The sequence below is a fragment of the Archocentrus centrarchus genome, chromosome 6, assembly GCF_007364275.1.
Source record: "Archocentrus centrarchus isolate MPI-CPG fArcCen1 chromosome 6, fArcCen1, whole genome shotgun sequence".
NCBI lineage: Eukaryota > Metazoa > Chordata > Actinopteri > Cichliformes > Cichlidae > Archocentrus > Archocentrus centrarchus.
In genome coordinates, this window is record NC_044351.1 from 32,777,412 (window position 1) to 32,801,557 (window position 24,146).

At 41.9% G+C, this 24,146-nt stretch overlaps 2 protein-coding genes across 2 annotated transcripts in view; both read left to right on the forward strand.

The window, feature by feature from the left end:
* Positions 1-8,190, forward strand: part of fa2h (fatty acid 2-hydroxylase) — a 31,500-nt gene extending 23,310 nt beyond the window's left edge. The window contains exons 2-7 of the mRNA XM_030730552.1: positions 1,731-1,856; positions 4,992-5,134; positions 5,840-5,940; positions 6,065-6,237; positions 7,224-7,476; positions 7,583-8,190. Of these exons, the coding sequence (XP_030586412.1) occupies positions 1,731-1,856; positions 4,992-5,134; positions 5,840-5,940; positions 6,065-6,237; positions 7,224-7,476; positions 7,583-7,650 (864 nt within the window). The 3' untranslated portion in view covers positions 7,651-8,190. The remainder of the gene's footprint in view (positions 1-1,730; positions 1,857-4,991; positions 5,135-5,839; positions 5,941-6,064; positions 6,238-7,223; positions 7,477-7,582) is intronic.
* A 4,043-nt stretch (positions 8,191-12,233) lies between these two features.
* ano10b (anoctamin 10b) lies at positions 12,234-24,052 on the forward strand. The gene is made up of 16 exons (XM_030732410.1): positions 12,234-12,332; positions 12,443-12,509; positions 13,824-14,086; positions 14,567-14,740; positions 15,640-15,777; positions 16,060-16,176; positions 16,337-16,453; positions 17,271-17,609; positions 17,709-17,891; positions 18,061-18,116; positions 18,202-18,276; positions 19,691-19,855; positions 20,137-20,328; positions 20,419-20,556; positions 20,641-20,757; positions 20,848-24,052. Exons 3-16 carry the CDS (start codon positions 13,831-13,833, stop codon positions 20,869-20,871), a joined length of 2,091 nt encoding a protein of 696 aa, XP_030588270.1. The 5' UTR covers positions 12,234-12,332; positions 12,443-12,509; positions 13,824-13,830; the 3' UTR covers positions 20,872-24,052.
* Positions 24,053-24,146: the final 94 nt, after the last annotated feature.

Consider the following 24,146-nt stretch of genomic DNA (forward strand, 5'->3'; position numbering starts at 1 on the left):
CTACAACTTCAAATCTGTTCTCCGAGGATGAGTGCAGCTCAGGGGGAATAGCGTTGCCTCTGTAGGTGTTGAATTGCCAAGGCCATGTTGGTAACAAACCATGGGAGACCTTGTACACATGTGTGCATCCAGCCAGCTAATAAATATTTCACCTGACTTATGGAGACTCATAGGAGTAGCCAATCAGAAGCGGGTGTTGATCAGACAGTTCCCTGAACTGACTTTAAATAAACGGAACGTAACTTGACAGGTGCTGTAATTTTTCATGAAGGCTTGCAGGTAAACTCTACCCAGACGGCTGAGGCTGCTTCTTCTCAGAGGGCAGCTGCTCTGTTTTTGTTTTTTTCAATTTGTCTGTTAAGCTTTTATCATTTTAGTAAGTTGAAACATTTCCGGTACAAGACAGGAATCTTCATGCTTCTTGATACTCGGTGCAGATTTGCATTGATCTGCTAATCTGGCCAAGATAGGCTTCATCTGTCTGTCAAAGATGTGTATCATGAGTCATCTGTTATCTTTTTGTCCTCATGTGACATCTTGTTGTTTGCATTTTGCATCCTGATCAATGAAAAATATATTGGTCAAATATTGCTGTTAGTGATTAATTGTCTCTGACTCATATCAGGTAGAAAAGATTGATGTCATTGGCTGATATTTATGCACTCAGATTAATTTTGGTGTGAGGAAGAACGGGTCCCATTATAAATTTATAATTAAGTTTTTGGTTTCCATTATAAAAAATGATGAAAATAAGAAATAAATTTCTGTCACCGTGCGTGTCTGCATGGTCGGTCACAGGCCATCCTTTGGATAATCAGAGGAAGATCTGATCAGGAAAACACGCTAACAGTTTGAACTTGTATTTTGAAAACCTGGTCTTGACTTTAGTGCTATTTTTTTTTTTTTTTTAACTAAAAAAATATTTAATTGCACCTTAAAGCACAGGTCTGTGCAGCAGGACACACACTAAACGTCACACAGCAGTAATGACTGATCCTTTGCTCATACAGCTGTAGAAATGGTGATGGCGAGGCACATTGCAGATGATGTTCAGTGATACAAAATGTTCAGAGGTTGAAAGCTGCAAATGTCAAGTGTTGATATATGTTGCATCTGATCATAGCCATTAAAGCCTAATGATGGGCCTGTTATATGCAGTGTAGATGGGCCATAATAGACTGTGTGACTCCTGTTCTATTTATATATAAAGGCCTGCCATCTATTGAACACATTAACAACTAATTTTTCTTTCTCAGTAAAGCTCAATGGTTGGTTAAAGCATTTTAATTTATATTTTAAATTATTAATTTAGCTGTGATTAAATAATAACAGTAATGTATTTTGTTATGTGTAGTTCTGTAGTGTTGCCACAATCTTTTTTTTTTTTTTTTTTTTTAAATAGTTGTTATCCAAGAATTTTCAGATTTACTGTTTTACAAAGATTTTGTTTTATTGTTTTCATGACAGGCAGTCTAATAAATTTTGTTGAGCTCTGTATATGTATTTATTGTACTTTTATCTTCAGTTACTGTGGTTTTGAGATCGAAACCTTTAATATTTTAATTATACGTTGTGCATGTAAAAGCTTTAAACTCTCGGTGCAGCCGTGAGTTTCATACTGTGTATTGGAACCATGTTACACTGAATCAAATCAAATACATTTAAATGATACTTGTTAATAACAGCTGTTCTTTTTTTTTTTGTTTGTTTGTTTTGTTTTTTTTTCCCAGACTCTGAGAGAGAGAAATAAGGCCAGAGAACAGACAGAAGGAGAGGAGGCAAAGAAGACTACAGCGCTGAAAGACGAGGACGGGCACGCCCCGTACAACCTCTGCAGCTCTGTGGACCTGGACAAGGTGTGTGTGTGTGTGTGTGTTTCTGAGACATGGCTGGTATGTGATTACATGGAGAGTGTGTCTTTTCTACACAGGGCATCTCTTTGAGTGAATGTGTGCTAGTTGAAATTGTGCAGGATGAGACACTCAGAACGAGGAGGGTGACCAAACAAGCGCGTGTGTGTGTGTGTGTGTGTGTGTGTGTGTGTGTGTGTGTGTGTGTGTGTGCGCGCCTCTGATAGGAGGGGGACTTAAAAAGAACAGGTGAATAGCCATCAGGTTATTCACCCTCTCATCTGTTTGTAGACTGCGTAAATTCCCACACTACCAGACAGAAGCATGTACAAACATTCATAACACACAGAAGACAAAGCAACATTGCTTAACACCTAAAGCTGAGCCAGCTCTGAAAGTCTCAACCCTAAAACCACGTCCACATCTTTACATCCTCCTCAGAACAGTTTGTCCTTGTAGGTGTTGAAAACTGCATTCGTGCACACGCACATTCATTTAGGCTATGCTCATGTGACAGTGCAGTTTGACAAGTGTTTTTCCACTTTAGCAGCTCTTCACATGGCGCAATGCCACCATGACAGTTGCTGCCGGGCAACACTTTAATAAGACCCACCACTCTTGACCCCTCCCACTGTAAACCACAAACCTTAACCCTTCACTGTGTTTCTGTTTATCACTGCACAGAGATCTGAAAGTTTAGACCCTCCAGTCTGAGTGGTTTTCTCACAGGAACCTAAATCCTGAGCCACCCTTCAGAGCTGCAGCGTTTGATTTCAGTAACTGTATCCATCTATTATACTCATGCAGTGTCACTACTGTCACCACCACACATGTGATGTGCTGGCCGTCCTGATTTAAAACAAAAAAAACCAAGGCTTTGTGTGTGTGTGTGTGTGTGTGTGTGTGTGTGTGTGTGTGTGTGTGTGTGTGTGTGTGTGTGTGTGTGTGTGTGTGTGTTTTTTCAGACTGGTTAAGCTGGATTCTAGCTGCTTTAATGTCATGTTTTTTCTAGATACTCGCCTTTACTTGAAATCAGGTCACTTCTTTGTGTGTGTGTGTGTGTGTGTGTGTGTGTGTGTGTGTGTGTGTGTGTGTGTGTGTGTGTGTGTGTGTGTGTGTGTGTGTGTATCTTTCCACATTTTCAAGCTGTGCGATACGCAGGAATGCGAAGCATGTCTCCACACTTGGCCTGTTTCTTTTGTCTTTGTTCACCTGTTATTAAACACAGAAACCACGATCAATATCTGCCTTCTTATGCCAACAAAGTTCCACTGTTAATTTTTCAGACATCCTGATATTCAGAGTAAATGTTGAGCTTGGTTTATCATTAATGTTTATCAGGAAAACCAGCAGATAGCAGCTTGATAGGGTTTTTTTTTTTTTAAGAATGATTTAATTCCATCCACCAGTAAGTTAGACTATAATTTGTTGATGGTTGAATTTAATGTAATCTTCCACCTTTTTTTTTTTTTTTTTTGAGAAATCACTTGTTTGTGGGAAGCCCCCAGCAGTAGCATGCTCACCCTCAGCATGTGACACAATTTCACTTCTTTTTTTTTTCCTCTTTTTATATATATCCACCAAACTGAATGTGTAGTAAAGATGAAACTTTCTCTTTGTAACTCTGAGAGATGAAATACAAGAAGCTGACACACAGTAATCACGTTTCCTACTTGACAATTTTTGTTTTTGTTTTTTTTTGACAAGTACTCTGAAGGTTGTAGCTTATGACTTTGGTTCTAGGAAAAACAAAACTTTATTGTAAGGAAGAGCAGCATTTATGAGATCATGGCAAAAATGTGATTGGCTGCAGTGAGAAGAGGCACAGAATTGGTGGTTTGGCAGGTGTTTATGAGCCCGTCTGTATGTGGACGGATTCTGTCAACGTGGAACATCAACATGCTGACAGACATTGCCGTTGGTGTGATCCCAGCTCTGATGCCACATTACCATACTGCAGTAATGGGTACTAAATCAATTCAGCTAACTGCAAAAAAACCAGAAAAGTACATGTGACTTATTTACAATATGTGCAAAGCCCTTTTACGTAATTTACAGTAGATGCCAGAAAGCATGGAATCCAGAAAATGCAGCATTACTGGTTTTGCTTTATTCCTTTTTATCCTGATTCAAGTTGAACTTGGTTAGCTGCCATAAGAGTGTGTGTGTGTGTGTGTGTGTGTGTGTGTGTGTGTCTCTGTATGTATATATAAACCCACTTAATAATAATGATAATGATGATAATAATAATATTTTTGCAGTTGAGAATTAACACAGAATAAGCTGCATTTATACCGTGTGTGAACCGGGGTCATGGAGGACCAAGACAGTTAATAGTTGTGTTCCTGGCAATGCTTCATGGTTGATGCCTCCATAAAGCCAGGTGCCATGTGGCAGGTACTGTAGCTGATCAAACTGTTGCAGTAAACCCATGTGATGATGATGATGATGATGATGATGATGATGATGATGATGATGATTATTAATTGTCAGAGTGAATGAATGTTTTACATGCTGTAAAGAAATATACAATAGCTGCACACTGAGCAGTAAGGTCATCTCTGGATTTCTGAGTCTAAATGAGGTTAAGTGGTAAACACTTTATTACCTGTCATTACTTGTAATGAGCCTGGCGCTCAGGTGATTGTGTCAGCCTGTGCCTGATGTGCTAAGATGGGTTTCTCTCAGAAGCATTCTCACATGGGTAATGAGCATCATTTCCTGACTAATCAGGGGGACGTGTCAGAATCATTAAGAAATTACAATTAAACTGTGGACAACTCTTCTGAGCAGGGTCACAAGTTCTGACTCAGGGTAATCCTTCCCACCTTCTTTCCTAACCAGAAGGGTTCCACCTGATATTACAAAAGTGATGTGTGTGAAACGTGACAGTTTTCACGTTATACCCACACACGTGTGGCTGTAAGCATAAGGAACTTGGCGCCATCTTAGCCCTTTAGACTCATTGAAGCTGCAAAACCTGCAAAGGCAACAAACAAATGCAGAAGCTTCCTGGTCTAACCAGTCCTTGGAGTTTTTAAAGGTTTTTGACTCTCTGCTGCCACCTGCTGGAGATGAGAATTATTTTTCACCAGTTTAGAGAACATGTTCAACTCATTTCTTTTGGTTGTACCTCTGCAGGATTTGGTTGACTGGCGGAAACCCCTGGCGTGGCAGGTGGGCCACCTTAGAGAGAAGTATGATGAGTGGGTACACCAACCTGTTGACAGACCTATCAGGCTGTTTGGGAACCCCTTGATGGAGGCCATCACCAAAACCTCCTGGTAAGAAAAGGACAACATGCATTCAGTTTTGTAGGCTTGGCAATCATACGTGCAGCATTTTGAAAGCATATTAGATGTAATTTTATGCAAAAGTTTCCACATATCGTTGTGTGTAATGCCCATATGATGAAGGCGATCAGGTAAAGGCTCCACCTTGAAAAATCTGTGGTTACACTATAGGCTCAGTTTTTTCACCTTTCTACAGTGCTACATGTCCAATTCATACAAGGCTGAGCTCAGTTATTTTTGAGTTGGGTGGAACAGTTGAAAACCTAGTGTTGACCTTTTTATTGTTAAACAGACGTTGTGATGTTTCTTAGCAGGAAAGATACAGATGAGTGAATGAATGAATGTGGGCGGGGTTGTTGTTCATACCTCGCAGCGACTGCAGACGTGTCCTCTGCAAAAATCTAATGTGCCAAAAAACAATCAAGCAAATGTGACCAAAGTGCTTCCTGAAAGGATATTTTGTCCTGAATCCATGTTTATGCAACTTTAAGCTCATCCTGCCTGCATCTGCAAGCCACCTTGCAACCCAGGTTCACCTCACGCTAGTCATGCTATTTCTGACTTAGTGTCATATCTGTGGTCACTGAGGCCTGCTCTGTTTTTGCTGTCTCTCTCCCTGCCTTTAGGCTTCACAAGGAGGAAGTGGTCCTTTCAGAATTACAGTGTGACCTAACGCTTTATACTCTCTTGCTTCAGGTATTGGGTACCCATTGTGTGGCTCCCTATAGTGTTTTATCTCAGCTGGCATTGCTACACCACCCTGGCGCAGGGCACCATCAGGGTAGCCCTCACTTCAGGTAACACACATTTTCATTTACACATCCAAATTTCTGTTTGAGCCATCACACAATAGAGCCTGTGTGTTTTCATCCCCTGTTTGTGATAGCATCGATATCTGTGTGTGTGTGTCTGTGTTCCCAGACTTCTCTATCCCCATCCATAAATACTTATTCCCAGTCCTCTTCTTGATTGGCTGGTTCTTGTGGTCGTTCATGGAGTACTGCATCCATCGCTTTGTCTTTCACATGAACCCGCCAGCCCATAACTACTACCTCATCACGCTGCACTTCCTCCTTCACGGGCAGCACCACAAGGTACGAACAGTCCACCGCCGAGGTCGCAGCTCTGTCATAAAAGTGCTGTTCTTTTTATATCCAGCTTTATGGCACCAGGTAATCACTTTATGTTCCTGCTGGAGAGGAAAAAAAAAAACCTTCCTCCTATTTCCAGATACTTTTCTGAACTGAATACATAGAGTGTTATAAGTATTTACGACTGTACAAATGTTTTGGTTTTTTTAAAGTTATTTTAACATTAAACATACAGTGTAGGCTACGTCACAGGCAGAAACTGATTTCAGTTTGAAGAACACTGAATAACTAAAATAAATAAGATGTTCTTTGGACCTTACAATCTAAATTCTAAAGTTTTATGTATCAGGATGTAATAAAAAATAATCTGCTCCTCAGCAGGACATGGCATATTAGACCGTCTCATTATGTATTAGATTAGATTATTCACAAGCTGAAAACACGTCAGTTAGGCCCTAGAGCCCGATCTGACTCCACAGGCCTCAGTTAGCACGTTAGCTGTTAAAGTTCATGATAGTAGCCAGGAGAAAGCCTCTTCTCTCTAAAAAGAGCTTGGTGGCATGGGTTAGGTGTGTCGGAACAAACCACAAGACCTCTGGAACAATGACCTTCTGCATTTTAGTGTAGTTTTTGCTAAGAAAATGACACGGTTTAATGTGCTTCATGTTGTTGTCCTGATATGTAAAACCTTAGAAATTACAGAGTGTATTTGGCAAAGGAAACTGTCATATTGGAGGCACAGTATCTATAAGATGGACCAAAATTGCACATCTTAAAACCCCAATTCCAAAAAAAAAGTTGGGATTCAGTGAAAAAATCTACAGTATGTTGGTCATGTAGAGAACAACAGTGAACAAAAGTTGCAACACTTTTTCAGTGGAACATCTAAAAGGGGCACATGTTTGGCATTTTTATGTAGGAGTGGAGTTAAACCTCTGAGTAATTTGGCCACTGCAGAGACAAATTAATCAATTTATTTTCCTCCACAGTCTCCATTTGATGGCTCACGGCTGGTGTTCCCTCCCGGCCTGGCCTCCTTAGTGGTGGGAGTCTTCTACGTGACCCTCAGTAGCGTGCTCCCAGACATCCTTGGGTTATGCGTGTTTGTCGGTGGGCTGGGCGGCTACGTCGTATACGACATGATCCACTACTACCTTCACTACGGCTCTCCAAAGAAAGGCTCGTATCTGTACAGCCTGAAGGCCTACCACGTCAAACACCACTTTGAGCACCAGAAATTAGGTGAGGATTTAATCAACTAACAGCCTTTAGAAGATCATTCTTCTTTCTTTTTTTTTTTTTTTTTTATTTTTTTACCCCATTATGGGATCTTTGTTTTTCTCCCCAGGTTTCGGAATCACCACCAAGTTTTGGGACCACCCCTTCAACACAGCCATCCCTGATGAGAAGTTCTAACAGTGAAACAGCTCCCCTGAAGGGCCACAGGACTTGTCAGCCACCCTCTTTAGCCACCAGCCCACATTCTCTAACCAGCCTGAGTCCTTTAATTAAGTCTCTGCAGCCACATAACTTCCACAAACGAGGAGGACCTTCAGGGCCACTGCATCCATCCATCCATAGTCTGTGTAATACATTAACCAGCACCGCAATATTATCTTGAGCTCAGTCATCTGGGTGTGTGTCAACCTGCCTGCACTATTTACCCACTGTGATTGTTTCCACTCAGATGTGAGGCCTTTCTGTGCCATTGTTATATTTTTTTACTATTAAGCCATCTGTGCTTCACCGCACCGACCTGTCACACGATCGCCACTCAGAACGTGACAGCGTACAGCTGGGAGGTGGGCCGTGGGGGGAACTGTGATGCGTGTGGTTTGACAGAAAAAATATGTCTATTAAAATCCAAATTCAGACAGAAAAAAAAAGCTGACAAAGCTTCATTTAAAAAAAAAAAAAAAGCACAACACAAATGAAGGCATATGCATGCAAAAGGCACACTGTTCAGGCGGAAACAGGAAGTGATCGATGGTAGGTGAATGTGGAAGACAGGTGAGGAGAGAGAGATGTGTAGAAGTGTGTGAGTGAAAGTGAGAGACTGAGCGAGCGTGCCCTAACTATAGTGAATCAACTCAGGAAAAACTGTTCGTCCTACCTTTGCATCATCTGCAGCTTGAATATTCCTCACCGCCATCATAGCTTTTATCCTGGTATGCTGCTACACACTGTTGTGATGTTAACAAATCACAAAAGTTCCCGTCGCCACATTTGGACTTGCTGAGATGCATTTAACTTATTAATTATCACCGAAGCTGCAGGCGTGAGATTATACTGTAGTGTGCTAATTGCATGTACTATTAATGTAAAGCAGAGCTCAGAATGTCTGAAACCCCTGTGGAGATATATTTTTGCAAGTCTATTTGTAATATTTCCATGTTTTTTTTTTTCTTATTAATAATTCAACAAAGATGTAAAAATAATATTTTGTAAGATGCTTTGTACAGAAGAGGAGGTTCTTAAATCACTGACTGGATGTTAGAGAGAGCGATTGTCAGGGAGACAGTGGGACAAATCTGAAGGCATGAAGCCAGTGTGTCTGACTTCCTGCTGTGGGGATCTGTGGGGTCAAAGGTCAGAGTTTTGAAGTGTTATTTTCTAAAAGGAATCTCTCGGAGGTCCCTTCCTCTAAAAGTGGACCTGTTAGTCTAATTTCTAATTCTATATTTCTGGTGTTACTGGAGCTACTGGTGTAGCTTTGCACAAGTCAGTTAAAAATAATCCTTATTTGCGTTTTAACTGTGCCTGTCGTTCATCTTCTGTTGAAAACGAGCCAGCTTAGCTCCCTCTCCCCTCCCTTAAAGCCAGCTTTCGTCAGAGCTTTGTGCCTCTTTAGATGACCATATCAGGGATATCTGCTCTCTGTGATGTCATACAGAGCCAAGAGTAGAAAAAATGATCTGAAACTGAGTGTTTAGAGCAGTTTGAAGCCTGATCTTCTGGTTCAGGGGTCACGTATGAGCCTCCACATAAGACAGGAAATGAAACGCATAATAGGCCGACTTTTTAAGGTCAGTGGTTTATTTTGACCCAGCAGACCCCCTCCCCGGGATGACGATCAATTAACTATCTGACTTTTTACAGCAGGAAGTCACGACACCGACTGGTGGATCCGCAAAAATGTCTCGTGCAAACTCCTGACGACGCTGAAGCAGAACAAACTTAATTCAGACTCTTTATACAAATAACTAAAGCACAGTGAGAGCATACTGCTACTGCAGGAAATTATTTTTTATCTACTTTTATAGCTTAAATAAATACTTCCACCATACAGGCCTACACGCCTGTATGTAAACTAATCCATCAAGCTAATTTTTGTAACGCAGCACCATGACTCCATTTGTACTTCTGTTTTATACAAATTTACTGCAGCAATAAGAATGAAGTGTAAACATGAAGACCAAATATGTAACCAAATATGTTTCCAGTACAAAGAGTTGAATTTAACTGTTTCCACACCAAAATGTGCCATGGTCTACAAATATCAGTTAATCTAGAACCATAACACTGTCTGTCTTTATCAGCGCGCACCACAGATGATTATGAATGTTCAAGACACTGTGAGGAAAGCATTAACTCATCAGAACCAAAAGAATTAATATTTTTAATATCTCTTATGCTGTCGTCAGTGACCAAAATGATGTTAAGTTGCAGTAATAATATTACGTGATTGTGCTGTCTGCTGGGCGAAGTGAAACGATTCCACCTGTTGGAATTTTAAAAAGATCTTATTTATGTATATTTATGTGAAGGACAAAAACAGCAAACTTGATTCTGACTCGTGAAATTCTCTTGTGCTAAATGACGCAGCCAAAAAAAAAAAATAATAATAATCCTGAATCTGTTTACTGTAATATCTTAACTTTTACTTTGTAATTTTAAAATGTATATGCAAATGCAGAGATATGTGTAAATAAATATCTGTATATTTCTGATGTAAGCCCGTCCTGTGCTTTTTTTTTTTTTTTTTTTTTTTTTGTTTGGCGACTGTCTGGCTTCCAGTTTTTGCAGACGTGCGGTTGTGTTTGAAGCAGCGAGGGAGCGTTTACAAAAGGCTAAATGTTGCTTTATCATAAGGCCATACATTATAGTTTAACTAGCTCGAGCTGTTTTTCTTTGATGTGTAAATATGTACCAGTTAACAGTATCAGTATACACTCACCAGTAGAACATACTGGGTACCTCTCCTATCAGCTAAGAACAGGAATCTGAGGCTGTATTGTGCACAAGCTCACCAAGACAGAAGATTAGAAAAATATTGCCTCGCCCGATGAGTCTCAGTTTCTGCTGCAGCGTTCAGATGGTAGGGTCAGAATTTGGCATAAACAAGATGAAAGCATGGCTCCATCCTGCCTTTATCCATGGTTAAGGGTGGTGGTGTAATGGTGTAGGGCAGGGGTAGGGAACTCCAGGCCTCGAGAGCCGGTGTCCTGCAGGTTTTAGATGTTTTCCTGATCCAACACACCTGAATCAAATATAGAAGTCATTAGCAGGACTCTGGAGAACTTGACTGCAGACTGAGGAGGTAATTCAGCCATTTGATTCAGGTGTGCTGGATCAGGGACACATCTAAAACCTGCAGGACACCAGCTCTCGAGGCCCCTGGTGTAGGGGATATTTTCCTGGCTCACTTTGGACCCCTTAGTACCAGCTGAGCATTGCTTAAATGCCACAGCCTACTTGAGTATAGATGCTGACTGTGTCCATCCCTTTTCCACCACAGTGTGCTCATGTCTCAGAACTCAAATCATCTCAAACTGGTTTCTTGAACATGATGAGTTCACTGTATTCAAATGGCCTCCACAGTCACCAGATCTCAGTCCAATAGAGCTGCTGCTGCGCTTCTGGGATGTGACGGAACAGGAAATTCACATCAGGCATGTGACTGACAAATCTGCAGCCACTGCGTGATGCTATCACACCTTTACTCTTCTACGCCACAAAGAATTAAAGCAGTTCTGAAGACAACAAGGGGTTCAACCGATTACTGGCAAGGTGTACCTAATAAAGTGACAAATGAGTGATTATTGGCTAAATGGGTGGGGTTTTTATTTGAACACTGGAGGCAGAGACACAAGAAGCAGAGTGTGCTCCATCAGGATATCAGACCCTTCATTTGCTTTTACATTTCCAATTTTTTTTTATTCTAGTGAGATTTTTTTGTGAACTTTTTTTCTTTTTTTTCTGGCAAAATTTTAGGGAAAAATGTCTTAATTTATCTAAAGGAACACAAAGATATCAGACACCAGCTCACCCTTTATACTGGTATGCTACGCAATGAGGCTCTCAGGTATTCTGTATTGCTTTCACCTTACAGGGCGAGGCAGGCCACGCCCCGGACCGGTCACCATTCACACCTAAGGCTAATTTAGAGCCAGCACTTGAGCTAACATGCACCGCTGCACCACCGTGCCACCTATACTAATTAACACTTATGCACAGTATGTACAATATTATAACCTAATAATAATCTAATTCAAGCATCACCAAGCAGCATTTTAGTGTTTTAAATTGCAGGTAGCCTAAGTCCACCACTGCAATCTGAATATTTGTAGTGCAGAGTTTGTCTCCTATTTCTTCTGACGCCATAGCCTCATCTCACTATCCCTTCTAGGGGTCTTGACCAAGGCTGGATTACTATTCAAGTAAAGTGAGCAACTGCCCTGCGGTCAGAAAAGTTCTTTTAGGGCCAGCTGAGGCCCAATAACAAAAATCTTTGTCTCAGCGCCTGTCAGGAGCCTACTGCGCATCTCATTTAGATTTAATCTGAAACTGCTGCGCTTTCTCAAGAGCAAAGGACACTTTGTCCAAGTGCAGCCTGCGGCGCCACCTTCACACCGAACTTCTCTGAGCATCTGTAGGTGCGTGTGTTTTTAACACTGAGTCGCAGCAGCGCTGGTGCAGTAGGACCCTGGGCTGCAGCTGCAGCAGTATCGCAGAGAGGCGACAGGAGGGAGGAGCCTGAATAGAAACCAAACAGCCCTCCACACCCTGCAGCCTCTGGGAAGTTCCTCCGCATTCCTGCCATACAACACACCTAAAAAATCAATAGAAAGCTGGGAGGAACCTCATACTGAGGCTGGGTAAGTGTGTGCAGACTGAGAATGTGCTCTTCACGCTCTCTTTTCAGCACTCAGCTCATCAGTTGTTGTCTTCATGTTGCTTCTGTGTGTTTATGTGTGTGTTCAAACAGGAGTTTGGAGGGGGGGGGCCCTGCTGTAGGACTGTAGACCAGAACCTCATCATCTCCGCCCTACCAGGTGCTGTAGTTGATATTTTCCTGACTCATCCTCTGTTTCACCGCTAAAAACCTTCCTGTCACTTTCCCCGCCTGCATTAACATAACTCAGTCACAGGAAGTACTAGTTTCAGTTCACGAAGTGTTGGTCGGTGTATCTTCGAGTGCAGATGCAGTGCGGTCAGAACGGAGGAAGCGCCTTTTAGACACACTTTTTAGAGCTGTAATAACCACATTTTCCACCCGAGAAGGTGCGACATTTCTTGTAAATTCATTAAAGGTGCAGCAAGTAAGCGAAATTAAAGCCGGAGCATGCAGATGTGTGCACCCTCACATGCAAATCTAAACCCCGCGTAACCAGTTTAATAGTTGTTATAATGTAATAACTGATGCAAAAACGTTAGTTAAAATGAGGAAACTGTCACATTACTGCGCTCATTATGTAAATGATGCATTATTAAAAGTCCTGAAACAATCAGATAAGTTCACACTTGTCACCTGATAATAAACATGACTCCATCTTGTCTTCAGTGTAAATTCAATAGTCCTGCATTATTAAAATGCCTGCACTTAACTTCGTTTATACTAGTTTTTGAAGTACCTGTTTCTTACATAGTAATTGGACATTTGTAATGAACGCTTATGCAGTGATCAGTCCGGAGGGATTGTTAATGTCTATGAATTATTAGTGGTGATCGTGTTGTATTTTTTTGTGTTCAGACTTTAGTTCGTGTGGCTGTGTGATGTGGGTTTCAGTGTGTGTGTGTGGTTCAGAACAGTGTAAAGGTTTAGCTTTACACTCTACGTAGATTCACTGCAGAAGTATGAGTGAAGCGTTACCCTCTTTAAGTACTGCACGCTCCAAATAAACAAGTTGTAGCATCTGTCAGCTACCACTGAACACAAAGAATAGTTGAGGTTGATGCAAATGCCATCTAAAGATAACCTTAGGGAGCCGTCTATAGCTGTGCCACATTTGATGGAACTCTAACCATAGCCTCACTGCTATGTTAGAGGAATCTGGATCGCCGACTCTTCAAATTTTAGCTGTTGTAGCTGTAAAGTCATTAAGGATTATCCTCTGGGTACTGTTCATTTCTTTCCATATTTAATCGTGATCCATTTAATATTGGCAGAGCAAGTATCAGGGATCACCATGATCTATCTCTGGGGACCATGAGCAGAATAGCTGTTCAGATATTTGCATCAAAAACTGTCAGTGTCAACCCTTGAGCCATGATGGCAGTGTGACTAAATAAGGGCAATAAGGTGGTGGTGAAGGTGCTGAGGGTAATAGCTCCAGTTAACATACTGTTTTATTACCATTTGGTTCCAGTCTCACCATGAGTAAGGCGGGTGCAGATGAAGGTGGAGCTGGTGGCTGCGCTGAGCCTGCCAAGCACCTGGAGGATAAAGATGAAAAAGGAGGAAAGATGCTGAGCAAACTGAGCGCCGTCACCGGCTGGACCAAAGTCAGCTGCCCCTGCTGCGTCTCGGCACAGGTGGAGCCGCTGGTTCTGGTGAAGCTCGGCCCGAAAATCGGCCCCGAGACGAAGCGGTGGCTCATCAAGATGATCGGAGCTCCTCAGAAAGATGGAGGTGGGTGCTGCTCCGTGCTGCTGCTCACGTCTGAGACCTCTCAGACGTGAGCAGCAGCACGGCTCTTACTTTACTTTCTGCACCGTGCAGTCGAGGAGAAAGCATGCAGAGCAAACATTTATGAGGATTTCTCCCGCTCTCGTGCTGGGAGCGAACGTAACAGGAGAGCAGGAGATTTCCAGGAAAGATTGTTAGCATTGAAAAATTTGAATGCATTTGCATTTGCAGGCTATATGGCAGATAAATACAGTTAAATAACTCTTGTATAAATGTACGCCTGACATGGTTCTGCAGAAAACAGACAAACACAAAAACTACTCTCTAAAGTAACAATATTGATTTTTTTTTTATTTCATTATTGTTGTTAAGACAGCTAAAGGCGTGAGCGTTTTCACCGATATGTTCACAGTACTTCGAGCCTTTTGCCTCAGCATTAAAGTCGTGTTTGTAACAGTGTAACCACTGATTCACTGTCACCAGGCGCTGCTTTGCTGGCCCACCCGGGAGAGGACGCCAGCGGCGATGTCATTGTGGTGTCGGCCCCCCGCTGTACGTTACTTCAAGCCACCGAAGAGTTGGGTCTCTGTAAGACTTACCGCAACGGGGACTTGGAGCCCTTCTCCAACAATGACAGAGACAACTTTAAAGATTCAGGTGCAGTGCAGGAACTTTAAGGGAACACACTTTTTCATGGTGAAACAATGATAAAGGTGTTTATTAAAATACCCTATAGAGCTTAGGGAGGCTTATTTTTGTCTTTAAAAAAATCACAACCTTATCTCCATAAATGTCCCTGATTATTTGTTGTACATTAAGCCGCTCACTAACAGTAGCATCTGGATCATAAATTGACTTGCACGAACACAGTCCAAAGTCCAGTTCTGTGTTTTTCCATTACTTCGTTACTTGTGTGGTTTCAAAGAACTTTAGAAATCTCCAGTGAGCTTTTTTAATATATGTTTGTATATTATAATATATAAACATATATAATATATATATATTATATTAGAGCTCCTTATTTTTTATTCCTGGATTCCACTACAGTAGCTTTGCATGATCCGTAGTCCAACATAATCCTCATTGGTCTTCTGCATACACATAATCAGAACATATTTCCTGCCTTTCTGGGGCTTTCAGACATATTCTGTACCCCTCATGAAGCACCTTTCATAAACTTGGAATTTCAGTCATTAAAGTCTTCAATATTTGCACATCTTGGCATTTCTCAGTCACCTTTATGAGAATGGCATTCAATTAAAGTGCTCAGCACCTCTGGGAACTCTTGGAAAACCATTTCAGGTGATGACCTCATGAAGCAGATTGAGAGAATGCCGAGAGTGCGCAAAGCTGTAATCAAAGCAAAAGGAGCCGACTTTGAAGAATCTAAACTCTAAAAAATACTTTGGTTTGTTTAATACTTTTAAGTTTACTACATGATTCCTTCCTTCATAGTCTGGATGAGTTTAGGATTATTTTACAGTGTAGGAAAAATAAAAACATCGAATGAGAAGCTGCATCCTGTTACTGTGCTTCACTGTCCATGTGTGTGACAGACAACATGGAGGTGTTTCTGACGCTGGCGGAGCGACAGTACATCGTGAAGTACGAGCTGGATGGACTGCGAGCACACAGGGACCTGAAGATACCCGGCCTGCCTGACAGCTACACACTACGAAACCGAGACAACATCTGTGAGTGGTCTCGTTGTGTGTTTTCAGACGTCATTACTCTGGGACATTACATTACTTTTTCTTAGGCTCTATTTTCAGCTGCCGATTGATACGCATTTAATCTTCTTTGGTTTGTGGGATTGGCTTAAAACTGTGTGTGTTATAAAGAATATGGGCAACTGTTTCTGGCTGATATCAGCTGTTCTGAAATTGCTCACTCAGTGTGCATAGGTAACTGAATATGTATTATCATATTATGGGTCGACTCGAGTTTTGAAATCACACTGTTGCACACTGTCGCAGGGAGGAAGCTTTCCTCAGCTGGTGTTGTTGTGGACATGTTTCCCCTGCACACCCCGGCCAAACTGAAGGACCTCAGTAAAACCTGGTACTCTGGGAATCAGCTGACTCAGCCGCTGGGTGGGTGGAAATACAACAGATAGAACTTGCATACATTCGTGCGTATAGTTGTAACAATCTTAAGTTTTCGTGCATTTTTCAAGGTCTTATGATTCATAATAGATGACTGTGTGGGTGACAAGCGTGTACTCACACCAGATATCGCTGTGCCTAAATACAGATTCAGTTAATGACTATTTTGGAAGCCCTGTGGCGTTCTACTTCAGCTTCCTTGATTTCTACACCTGGTCTCTGCTCCCACCAGCAATACTGGGCCTGGCCATCACGTACTTCTCAGGTAGGTGTGTGGACTGAGCCGTGTTTGGCCTTTATGACATATTTGGCACTCAGTATGCTTATATTCGAATGAGATGACGCACTTCAGTGAAAACACTTCACATGTACACATTACTATAACCATTATTTAAGCTCATTTTTCACTGCTTTCCAATTTAGATATATACCTAAAAAACAAGGATTGGGTGCACAATTTGAAAGTATTTTGGATTTTCTCTAATCCGCACTGTCAAAAGTATACATGCAGGCTCAAACATGTGCATACAGCTGCACTATATTTGGTTAAATGTCTCTTAGCAATTTGCACCTCAACCAGAAGCTTTTGGTAGCCACCAACAAGCTTCTGGCATAATTCTGGTTGGATGTTTGACCACTGTTCTTGGCAGAATTGGTAGAGTTCATTTAAATTGTTTGGTTTCCTCATACAGACCCAACTTTTAAGCATAGTCCACAAATATTCAATACGGCTAAGGTCAGAGCTTTGGGAAGGCCGTTCCAGAAGCTTGATGTTAGCCTGCTTTAGCCGTTCCAAAGCTAGTTTTGATGTGTGTTAGGAATCATTCTAATGTTGTCCTAGTTGCCCCCAACAATCAAAAGACCCCCTCTGAGCATTGGCGACAGTGGGACGGAAAAACTCCCCTTTAACAGGAGGAAACCTCAGACAGAAACAGGCTCAGGGAGGGGCAGCCGTCTGCTACGAGCGGTTGATGCTGACCTTCTGGACTCCAGTTATTAATTAAATCCAGTTATCAAAGATGGGATGGCCCACTGTTTGTATTTCACTAACCGGACACATAAACTCTTCCTGCCCATCACAGGTGAGGTTCAGAAGGAAACGGCCACGTCGGTCCCGGGATCAAAGGTCACAAACGATGACGATGAGTCAGCACCAGTGGTCAGTGGTCACATGCTTCAGGCGATGTTCAGCATGATCTGGTCCACGCTGTTTATGGAGATGTGGAAACGCCGGAGCTCCTCGCTGTCGTACCGCTGGGGGACCCTGAACCTCGCAGAACGTTTTGCAGAGCCCCGGCCCGGTTTCCACGGTGACCTCGGGGTCAACCCTGTGACAGGCCGTGTGGAGCCTCTCTTCCCTGAATGGCAGAGAGAGCTGCGCATACTGCTGGTGTCAGTCCCAGTAGTGGGGCTGTTTCTAGGTAGGTGTAGCATCGATTACTGCTTTATCTCCCCAAAGATTTAGCAGGAAAACATGAAATTGGTGTGATACCTGTCATCTGTCACGCCTTCTCCTGCAGGGCTGGTGGCGTTCGGTATGATGTGTTTCTACTGGGGGGAGGCCCAGGTGCAACAGCTACACAAAAGCTGGGACTCCCTGCTGTCCAAGGCTTTGCTCTACGTGCCCTCAGTGCTTCACATCATCTATACAAACATGCTAGCAAATGTGTACAAGAATGTAGCAGAGTCTCTGACTGAGTATGGTGAGTGAGACCGAGCCGCAGGGAGAATGCAGGAGAATGAGTTTAATAATGCAGGGGAGATTTTTGTCATTTGAACTGTGATTGTGAGAGGAATCTTTAGGATAGGAATCGTGCATATCTAATGAAATCACTTTTGGAAATCCACTGAAATCTTCCCGTGTCCCTCTAGAAAACCACAGAGAGGAGTCGGCCTTCCAGAACCATCTGACAGCCAAAGTGTTGGTGGTTAGTTCCTGCTTTCCTTCTTGAACCATTAGCTCATACAGTACAGGGCATCCTCTTTGACAGGTTCTCCTTTCTCGCCCCTCAGTTCACCTTCTTCAACTACTTTGCCGTGCTCTTCCACATTGCCTTCTTCAAGCAGGATGTGCCCCTGCTTCGTAAGGTAACCGCTCTCCTCTTAAAACGGGAGAAAGTTTTAAGATTGTGCTTCCATGAAATTTGGGAACTTGCATGACAGATTCCTTTTAAAAATGCTCCAGACACTGACATAATCATTGTACCTGTGCTATTATTCTTTATTTTTCTAGGTGAACGTCTCACTGTTTGTCTTGGGGCTAAAATTTGTAAAATATTTTACCGGTTGTGGTTTTTACACATATGCAAACAGATAAGAAGGAACCAGACGAAGCAGCGAATTATACACTGCTCAAAAAATTAAAGGAACACTTTTTAATCAGAGTTTAGCATCAAGTCAGTAAAACCTCTGGGATATTGATCTGGTCAGGTAAGTAGCAGAGGGGGTTGTTAATCAGTTAAAGCTGCACAGGTGCACTAGATGAGCAACAGTGAGACAAACTCCCAAAACAGGCATGGTTTTCCAGGTGGAGGCCACTCACATTTTCCCTCCTCATCTTTTCTGACTGTTTTTTTTTTTAACTAGTTTGTCACTGCTGGTAGCATGAGGCCGTACCTGGACCCTACAAAGGTTGCACAGGTAGTCCAAATCCTCCAGGATGGCACATCAATATGTGCCATTGCCACAAGGTCTGCTGCGTCTCCCAGCACAGTCTCAGGAGCATGGAGGAGATTCCAGGAGACAGGCAGTTAGTGTAGGAGAGCTGGGGAGGGCCGTAGAAGGTCCTTAACCAATTAGTAGGATCGGTATTGGTTCCTTTGTGCAAGGAGGAACAGGATGAGTGCAGCCAGAATAACAAGATGACCTCCAGCAGGTCACTGGTGATTCTGTGTTGGTGCAGTGGGTTCTGGGTTCCTCGTGCTTCATGTGGTGAGAGTGTGTGGGCAGATCCTGGAGGATGAAGGAATTGATATCACTGACCGGCCCACACCCAGCCTGCTGCATCATTGTTTCACTTTGATTTTCTGGGTGTCTTTGAATTCAACCCTCTTTAGGTTGCTCATTTGCATTTCTATGAAACATTATTGCATTCAATATTGCATATTTCATTCCTAACACATTACCCAATCCATAACTGTATAGATATCAGCATGATTTTTTCTCCCAATGAGATCTGATTGTTTTCATCTTGCTTTACAATGCAAATATTCTGATCTATAATGGTACCTAAATATTTATTCGTCTCAGTTTCAGCCCTTTGAGTGGCTTTGTTTGTTGGAAGTTTAGATGACAGCATTTTGCCATTTGAAAATTTGTACTAATGAAGAAGCTGAACAAGATATAACAAAAAACTTGATAAATTATCCCCCCCAAATTTTTATATATAGAGAAAGTAGTGGTCCTAATATGGAGCCATGGGGAACTCCTTTTTATACGAGGAGAAAAGAGGAAGATGGAAAGGGTGCCATCAGGATTTTATTCCTTCTCTTTCTTTCTGCAGCGCCTGGCGTCTTTGCTGATCGTGAGTCAGTTGGTGAACCAGGTGACAGAAGTGGTCATACCTTTCCTGGTGGACAGATTCATCAGCGCCCCCAACAGGAAAGAGCGAGAAGATGACCCACAGGAGGACAAGTTCAGGAACCAAAGAGCCCTGCCTCCTTTTCCTGTAAGGCTATAGAAAACATTAGGACTGATAGGATGAAATGTTTAAAAGACAGCTTGACCAAGAGCAGCTGATAATATTTTTTATTTTGTTTATTTTGTTTTTGTTATGTATTTGGAAAAAAATCGTAACTGTTCTTTGGGCACTGACTGTGGTAAATGTCATCTTATTGACCGACAGGCCATTATCAGTCAGCACAGTCAGTACTGATGCTGGCAGATTGTAGAAAAAAAAAAAGATTGATCATAATGCACTGAGAGTGACAGCTTCCTGTTGTGTCACAGGGCCTGTTTGCAGAATACATCGAGCTCCTGGTGCAGTTTGGGTATTTGAGTCTATTTTCCTGCGTGTATCCTCTGACGGCCGTGCTGCTGCTCATCAACAACGTAACGGAGATCCGATCGGACGCCTATAAGATCTGCAACCTCTTCCGCAAAACCTTCTCCCCCCCCGTGGCTAACATGGGTGTGTGGCAGGTCAGCAGAAAGCGCAACACAAATGAGACGCAGCAACTTTGTCGTTCTCAGTTATGAGCAAATATTTTGTGTGGTTGTCTCGTGTTTCAGACTGCCTTCGAGATCCTCAGTTTTGTCTCTGTTGTTTCTAACTGCTGGCTGCTGCTGCTGTCGCCACGGTTACAAGAGCTGTGCCGGGAGGGCGGATTGAGCAGCACAAACGTCCTGCTGTTGGCTGTTTTAGTGGAAGTAAGAAGGAGACCAGAAATACATGCCAAACTAATACATTTGTGTGTATGCCTCTGACATGTTTACCTTTGTGTGTATTTGTAGCACGTGCTGATCTTAGTCAAGTTTATTATGGCAGCGCTGATTCCCGATGAACCTGATTGGGTCAAAAAAAAGAGAGAGCATATTGAGTACACGTCCATGCAAGCCCTGAAAGAGCAGGTTAACTCCATCTCCATCGACTACATTCTCTAGCATTTTGGCACACTCCTTCATCCATGTGATATCTTTTCTTTATTTCTTTTCCCCCAGAAGCTGCAACCTGTAAAGTCCTAACTGTGTTTCAAAGCAATGGTGCTTGATGTCATCGGAGGCCACCATCTTCAGTGTTGCTTGGAACCCAGCAGGAGAAGAGTCTCCAGCAGGGCCGACGATGCTTACTGCTGTAGCCCTGTGTTTGTAAAGTGTTTCTGCTGCTCTCCCTGATTTACCTGGTGCTTCTGCAGTGTGCATACTTTGAAATGCAGCTTCACGTTATCTGTACACTGTGCAATTGAAGCAGCACCTAATTAGACTGCGAAGGAAATGTATATGTTACACAGCAGGTGCAGTTTAAAGGTACTTTTTGCAAAAACCCTCTGTCAAATGTAACGATACCTTCCACCACAAGGCGGCAGCGTTTTTACCACAAAGTTTTAGTGTAGTTGTGCACTGCAAACAGCATTTTATATGTACTAAATTATTTTACATTGCTACCTTGAAAAACTTCAAATTTTTTAGAATATTTTTAAAGCATAGTCTTGTGGTGGATGACTTGCTGCACCCTCTTGTGGTTCAAAGTGGTATTACATTAGAGTATAACCAAGCCTTAGTTCCACTTTACGTAGTTGACATCTCTTCAACATAATATATATACGCAGGGGTTAAAGTGGGCTGAATCAGTCCGGAATGTCATTCTGGCACCTTCGGTTAATGAATAATTAAATCTGATTCGGCATGATGATGCATATTATTACTGAATAAGATAAATTTTCATGGACTGCAGCCTGGCGTTGCTTTCAGTGCCAGTCTGCGTAAATTTCAGTTTCAAAAAATTTGCACGTACTCATTTTGCAATTCAAAGGTTGTATGAAAATATTAGGCAGTTTACTGCAGGCAAAACTGGTTCGTTTGCAGTACTGTGCAGTATTAAAGTTTACAGTGACTGACTGTGTTGGGCTGGTTACGTCTAGGTTACACCAAAGATAGCAGACAGGAGTTTATATTTAAGGTGATGATGCTGATTAGATTCACTCACTGAAGTCTACCTCTTTACAGTGTGCAGAGGTTGGACATCAGCCATATAGCTCATATAACATCTGCGTATAACTCGTTGACTTGCGCTGGATAAATCCACACAGAGCAGTGAATGTCGTAGTGGCAGCACAGGTCAGCTGATCACAGCCTGCACACACAGAACAATCTTCTGGGACTCACAAAAATATTGTATGACTTATTCCGAAGTATTTTTTTTTCCCGTGCTGAGCTGCTACACAATTTTAGGGTTCCCCCACCTGCCAGATCCCACCTTAACTCCTGCTTATGCCACAGACACAACATCATTTTTTTTCTTTACTTTCTGGTTACAGTTTTAGTTCATTTTAAAAGGGTTTAAATTCTTTTTAAATAGTTTTTTTTTTTAACAAAAAGTACCTTTAAAGACTGTCCTACAGTAAAGCGGGTTTTTCAAAGTAAAATTTATGCAGTATGTACAATCAATATTTGAAAGGGACAGACAGGACTTGATATGTGATGCCACTACAGTTCCAAAGACAGATGCGATACTTGACAACGTTTTTCATTGTTTTCTCTCTGGGGAGTTTTTCTTCTCAGTGCTGCCACCTGGTGTTCAGCTGCGGTTCCTAATTATAGATGACTGTATGGTCACTGGAGTGAATATCAAAAACCAACAACTATCAGTGAAAGGTTAGCCTTTAAAGCTGCTCTAATCAATATTTGGTGTACATCCACGATTTAAATACTCATCCCTGTAGTTTACACTATCTGCCCTGCACCCAGCAGCTGACAGACACATTTAATTCAGTTTAATTTTATTTACATAACTCCAAATTGCAGCAGTCCTCTCGAGGCACTTTAATGTAATTCTAATTAGATGCTAATGGCACTGTGTGCTTGCTGCCTGTTCAGATGAACTTTACAGGGGAAAATGTTTCATCTTTTTTTTTTTTTTGCTGTTACCAAAATTTGATTATTGCAGCTGTAAAATCTTTAATTAGACTCCATCAGATGGAGAAAGCCTGTATTTTTATAGTGGTACCAGGAGAGTTTAGTGAGTATCGGAAGTGAAAAAGCGAATTACGGTGGTGTATTTTACAGTTATTTGTAAATGAGCTTCAGGAATGAGTTTATTATCCAATATTTTGCTAAATCCACTTTTGTGCAAAGGACAAAATGACAGGAAATACTTTGAATACTCCCTTGTATATTCCTGTCTTTTCCCTAAGTAACTGCAGTATAGTTATTTGAATATTTCACATCTAGATATAGCTACTTTTGACTACTTTCTTGTCACAAGCGGTCACCACAGCAGGTAGCTCCACATGTTTGATTTGGCAGTTTTACGCCGGATGGCCTTCCTGACACAACCCCAACAGGGAAAATGAATATATGACATCTGTAGCATGAGCTAAATACGGTAAACTAAATGCCAACATTTGCACTGAAAGCAGTGGAAAAGAACCGCGATTTGCTTTGCTATTAGTAAATCTCTTATTTTTCTACTTGTGGGTTTTTACTTGTTTGTTAAAAACTTATTGTATGACTGTTATTGCACTGCTGTGTGATGGTTACTTTGACATATTCTAAGAAATGTGTAGAATGTGAAGCCACTGGGGAAGCCCACCATTCTTCTACACAGTGGTATATTGTTCCTCATAGAAGTCAGTTTTTAGGTGTTAGTAGTCTTTCCAGCCACCAGGAGGCACCATTGATTCTGGTGGTCCTAGTAATAATGCAGGTCAGCAAAGGTGCAGATGGATGGTGAGGCTTCCTCCAGAGGCTGCAGGTGCACATGTGTTCCCCAGGACACTAATCATAGACAGACACTAATCCTTTCTTGATCTTCCTTTGTTTGGCCATCAGCTGGCATAGTATAGACGTTATGTATATACTAGTATATACATAATAGTATATACACACTAGTATTGCCTGTTCAGGAGGGGTCCATGATCTGAGTCAGCATACTTGTCATTATTGGAGTGTAGTATTTGTGTTGCACCTCATCAATCTCTAGCTATTATAGCATGTTGGGTTTCAAAGAATCCATAGGATCCTTACAGGAACTACACCCTGGTTGGGATTTGAACCCATGACTCCTGCTCCAAAGACTGTAATGTTACCACTACACCATTACAGCTGATAGGTTAAAAAAAATAAATAAATAAACTTCACAACTCCACAAATCCTGCTTACATGTCCACGTTTGCAATATGAAGTCAATAAAATCTACTACTGTCAACATTATGAGCTGCATAATGTATTTTAATTTTTAAGTAAGTCAGTGGCTAATTATCTGGGTTATCATAATGGTTAGTATTCAGAGGACCATTTGA